Source organism: Notolabrus celidotus, chromosome 2 (genome assembly GCF_009762535.1).
Source record: "Notolabrus celidotus isolate fNotCel1 chromosome 2, fNotCel1.pri, whole genome shotgun sequence".
NCBI classification, from domain to species: domain Eukaryota; kingdom Metazoa; phylum Chordata; class Actinopteri; order Labriformes; family Labridae; genus Notolabrus; species Notolabrus celidotus.
The window spans coordinates 9,885,352-9,890,351 of NC_048273.1; the positions used below are offsets into that span (position 1 = coordinate 9,885,352).

The 5,000-nt window shown below is 46.0% G+C and overlaps 1 protein-coding gene and 1 long non-coding RNA gene across 6 annotated transcripts in view; one reads left to right on the forward strand and one right to left on the reverse strand.

The window, feature by feature from the left end:
• ralgps2 (Ral GEF with PH domain and SH3 binding motif 2) overlaps positions 1 to 5,000 on the forward strand; it is a 79,812-nt gene that overhangs the window by 70,930 nt on the left and 3,882 nt on the right. Inside the window, exons 13-17 of one of the 4 annotated variants that reach the window (XM_034704013.1) lie at positions 1,219 to 1,357; positions 1,458 to 1,615; positions 1,776 to 1,830; positions 2,211 to 2,288; positions 4,959 to 5,000. The exon at positions 4,959 to 5,000 is cut by the window's right edge and continues 64 nt beyond it. In XM_034704013.1, coding sequence (XP_034559904.1) covers positions 1,219 to 1,357; positions 1,458 to 1,615; positions 1,776 to 1,830; positions 2,211 to 2,288; positions 4,959 to 5,000 — 472 coding nt within the window. The remainder of the gene's footprint in view (positions 1 to 1,218; positions 1,358 to 1,457; positions 1,616 to 1,775; positions 1,831 to 2,210; positions 2,289 to 4,958) is intronic. The other 3 variants (XM_034704022.1, XM_034704029.1, XM_034704038.1) reach the window with 3 other exon arrangements.
• LOC117827456 overlaps positions 1 to 5,000 on the reverse strand; it is a 6,773-nt gene that overhangs the window by 383 nt on the left and 1,390 nt on the right. Inside the window, exons 2-3 of one of the 2 annotated variants that reach the window (XR_004634224.1) lie at positions 3,023 to 3,128; positions 2,752 to 2,816 (exon numbers count right to left, since the gene is read on the reverse strand). This is a non-coding gene — a long non-coding RNA (uncharacterized LOC117827456). Of the gene's footprint in view, positions 1 to 2,751; positions 2,817 to 3,022; positions 3,129 to 5,000 lie in introns of those variants that run through there. The other variant, XR_004634223.1, reaches the window with a different exon arrangement.

Below are 5,000 nucleotides of genomic sequence, written 5' to 3' on the forward strand. Positions count from 1 at the left end.
TGGGGCATTTTTGGTTTTATGGATAGGACAGCTGAGAAGAGACAGGAACCGTGGGGAGTAGAGAGTGGGGGAGGACATGCAGTAAATTGTAGAGGCTGGAATCAAACCTGCAACCTCTGCGACGAGGGCTATAGCTTCTGTATTTGGGGCACTTAGACCACTAGTCCACCATTGCCCCATATGTGAATATTTAAGCTAGCAAACACCTTGGCAACGACAGAAAAAAAAACACATCAACAGACTTAAAAAGCCTGATACGAAGCTATTTTAGGCTATGCTATTTACGAGCAATGTAAGTAAGAAATTTTTGTTTATTAATAAATGTTCATCAAATCTGTCGTGGGGAAAACAATCATGTCACTGCTGGTTTAAAGGCCACAAACAACACGCTCCCCCTGCTGGTTATAACTCAAAGCACAAAATAATCCAAAAACAATATTAATACCAAAAAAGTCCTGCAGATGTTGACTCATGTTACTATTGAAGCGTTTTGCATTCACATGAGAAAGAAATCTGTTCTGTTTTTCTGAATTACCGACATACCTGGCGCCTGAGTTTCACCCGGGGGATCCAGTATTTGTAGCGCTTGTCTGATTGTCCTTTGAGTCTCCCCGTAGCCAGATTGAATACATTTCAGGTGCATTGTCTCATATCCATGAAGTCGTATCCGCTCAGCTGATCCTGGAGAAATGCTGCAGCGTGCAGCAGATCAGAACAGGCCTTACGTCTAAATGCCTGCAGAGTCCTAAAGTGTTGCACAAAGTCAACAAACTAATATCAAACCATCTCTGTTACTTAGAGACACGAGGATCTCCCAATGTCTGAGCAAAACAAAAGTTGATTCAACTGAGCAGCAGGGCCATGTTTACTTCCCTGTGTGGCCTTCAGGTGCTGTTGGGATTTTACGGTAGCGGTATGTCGTTAATTCAGAAAAACACAGCAGAATTTTTTTTTCACATGTGGATGCAACAGGCACTAACATGTAAACATGTAAAACTTTTAAAGGGCATTTCAAAAACAATTTTAGAAATATGTTCAGACTGTTTTGATGCATGATTATTTTAAACTTTCTTCACTTAGTGCATAGTTTTTTTAATCATCACATCTACCTGCAGCTTCGCTCACCCCCCCTCCTCTCTCTCTCTCTCTCTCTCTCCTCTCTCTCTCTCTCTCTCTCTCTCTCCTCTCTCTCTCTCTCTCTCTCTCTCTCTCTTGCAGGTCAGGAAGCATCTGCGTCTCCTCTTTGTGGACGGAAATGTACGGTCGCAGCTGAAGGAACCAAAGTCCCCGCCACGCCGCCCTCCCCTCGAAACCTGCTGCCGTACGGACACAGGAAGTGCCACAGCCTGGGCTACAAGTCAGTCACAGACTCATCTTCAGTCTCATCTCTCACATCAGTCTCTTTGTCTCCCTGCTCTGTCTCACCATCTGTTTCCCTCCGTCTCTCTCATCCTCAGTTTCATCCACAAGATGAACACGGTGGAGTTTAAAAGCGCAACGTTCCCGAACGCCGGCTCTCGCCACCTGCTGGACGACAGCGTGATGGAGAGTCACAGTCCCAGCAGAGGACATGCGGAGAGCTCCACGCTGTCCAGCGGCATCTCACTCGGTATGTGTGAGTATGAGTGTGTGTTCACGGGGCACCCGACCTAAAGGTTTTCACTGATCTCCACTTTATTTAAACACGTTTTTAAATCTGCAGAGTTTCCTGAAGCGACGCTCTGAGAATAATAAAACCTCAGACTGAGACTGAGAGCATGTTTGTGTGTTGACAGGGAGCAGCGAGGGCTCGGAGCTCAGCGAAGAGGTCTCCTGGCCGGCCTTTGAGAGGTGAGTTTTGTGTGTGTGTGTGTGTTTTTGTGTGTGTGTTGTGTGTCCATCACATCCACATGTACCAGCAGGAAGTCGACCCATCCCAGACCTGCCATTGTAACTGTAAAGCTCACACAGCATCGCTCTCAGCGCTCACAGTGGGGGGACGGGGTGTAACGCCTCCTCCCACGCCGCTGCTCTCTCTGACGCTTCTGCCCCTCAGTATTTAATCAGACTCTGATGGATCCAGACTCTCAGAGTCCTGCTGGATCAGACTGACTTCATGTTAACCCTCAAACCGCTGAATGAGTCTGTAACACCTCCATCATCAGCCCCCCTCTGCAGCACACACAGCCCTAACAGTGCCCCCCCATCCTGTCTTATCCCACTCTGAACAGGACTCGGTTCTATCACTCTCTGGGCCCCGTGACCCGCGTGGCCCGAGTCCCCTACAGAGGAGTCCTGAGGCCCAGCAGGTACCAACCAGACCAGATCCTCCTCAAACACAACCTCTTTACTCCTGCAGGGGGCGCTGTCTGCTGGGGCTTAGTGTGTTTGCGAGAGCGTGTGTGTGAGTGTGAGTGTGTGTGTCTGTGTGTGTGTGTGTGTGTGTGTGGCTACATCAGGTGGAGGGTTCAGGGTCTGTTCGGGGTTTTGATTCTTCATCTCCTGCAGCAAACATCAGTCTGGTTTCTAGCTTCAGCTTCATGCATGCCTCTCTCACACACTCACACACACTCACATACACACACACACACACACACACACACACACACACACACACACACACACATGCAAACACTTGTGTTGTGAGCTTCCAGGATGTGTCCTTACTTGGAGCCAAATATAAGTTTCCACAAAGTCTCTGTAAGCAAACAATCGACTCCTCCCTGACAGACGGCTCTTTATTGATCCTTAGGATGATCAGATGAATTGATCCCTGAATCATAACGAGGTCTGATGTGTTGTCAGCGTGTGACTGAAGGACAGGAGCAGATCTTTGACTGAGGTTTTAAGATAGACACAGAGACAGAGGGAGTGACATCAAACATCAGTCGGAACTTTAGAGAACAGAAATGAATTTATGTATAAAAAGTGTGTTTGTGTGTTTGTGTGTTTGTGTGTGTGTGTGTGTGTGTGTGTGTGTGTGTGTGTGTGTGTGTGTGTGTGTGTGTGTGTGTGTGTGTGTGTGTGTGTGTGTGTGACTTACCAAGAGGTCATTATGAATCTGGTGACCCCAGAGTTTTGTGATGATCGGTCTCTCTCCTCGATTATTCTTGCTCTTTATTCAGAGCGTAGAGAAGTCGATCAAGTCTCTAACAGGGAGGAGAGAGGGAAGGAAAGAGTTGAGGATTTTGGTAAACAAAACTTCTCAGAAACTTTCGTTCACACGCAGCTCACACTGAAATTCAGGTAATAATTAAAATAAATAAAAAACATTGAATGAGAAGGTGTCCAAACTTTTAAGTGGTAGTGTATAAGAGAGCGTCAGAAAGGCCGTTTACACAGAAACATCTTCAACAGTAACGGTAACTCTTGATAAGTTTCGTCCGTTCATTTAAACAGAAACAGGTTTCTGAGTGCAGCCACTTCTGACGCCATGTAACGATGCGCTGATCCTCCTAAAGCCGGGACGTCACAGCTCTATTCCCAAAATCTCGTAACGTTCCTAGTCAAAATCCATTCAGGAACAGGAGGAGGAAACCAACCGTGACAAACTGCTGAGCTGTGTTTGTGTTCATGCACAATTCTCCATACAGAGTTAATGTTTTTCAGCGTGCTCCATCGTGTTCTTGTTTGTTTGTGCTCACCACTCTGTTGAAGAACATCTTGATACATAGGTGCGTGGTGTTTCATTACAAATAGGGATGCACCGATCCTACTTTTTAGATCCCTCTACCGATATCGATACCTGGGCTTTGGTATCTGCAGATACCGATACTAGCCGATCCGATCCTGGTATGGATTTAACAATCTCTAATCCTTAATGTGAGGATAGAATCATGTTTTTTGCAACTTCAGGCTTTTCTGACTTTGTAAACCAAAATAAAATAAACATTTTTAAGCTGACAGTATCATTATTCAAGAGATTATAAATGTCTACCAGCAGTTTGGTGAGTTAATCTTCATAACCAACAGATATTACAATTCAACTGTAAACCTCAAGAGTGGATAAGAAACATTACCGCTGCACATGTTGGAAGTTTCCGGCGGAGTTGTTAGCAAAAGAAGCATGCAACTAAACTGCAGAGCCTCTGTAGTTATCCTCCATCATGCTCTGCTTGGCAAAAATGCACAGACTGGCCGGCGCTGATTACATAGGAGAAACCCTTGGCTGTTGTAAACACAGACAAGCATAGAACTGAGATGAATAGATCTGGCATATGGATCAGCACTATATATCGGTCCCTTGTCCGAGTCCAATCTCGCCGATATCCGATACCAGGATCGGATCGGTGCATCCCTAATTACAATGTGATATGTGATATCGCCACCTACTGGTCTGGCATGCACACTGCAGTGCGTTCAGTCACTTGTACGATGTCATAGGAACTCCGATTTTTTTTTAAACGCAAAGGAAACACTTTTCTGTTTGTAACGAGGACGATCTCGTGTAAACAAAGTCTTAATAGGTGTACTTTAGATGTCATATCCAGCCACCTGAGACCACCTGCACCCAGACCACTACCTCATCTGTTAGAGAAGACTTCAGGCTGTTAGAGACAAGTGAAAGAGTCTAAAGAGAGCAGGAGTTCACAAGAGACTGAACATGAATCCACCATGACAGAGAGTCTGAGTCAGAGTCGCTCTGACGCTCACACACATCTCAACATCACACAACACGTGTTCAGTCTGTATCTGATCGGGTCTCTCTCTGCACTGCTCTTCCTCACACACACACTCTGCTCACCACCTTGTCTGTACGGCTGCAGATTTATCTCTCACACACACACACACACACACACACACTCACACTCCCAGGTTAGAGACAGGTTCAGGTGGCTCTGCAGAGTGTGTCTGTCTTTACTTCTTGTTTCTCTGTAGGTAGATTGTGTGTAAGTGTGTGCGTCTGTTTATGTGTGTGTGTGAGAGAGCATGCATGTCGAGTGTGTAAAGTAGTAAAGTGTGTGTGTTTTGTGTTGCAGTTCAGCAGAGTCCGAGGAGCTTGCGGTCCACCTGTACCCCGG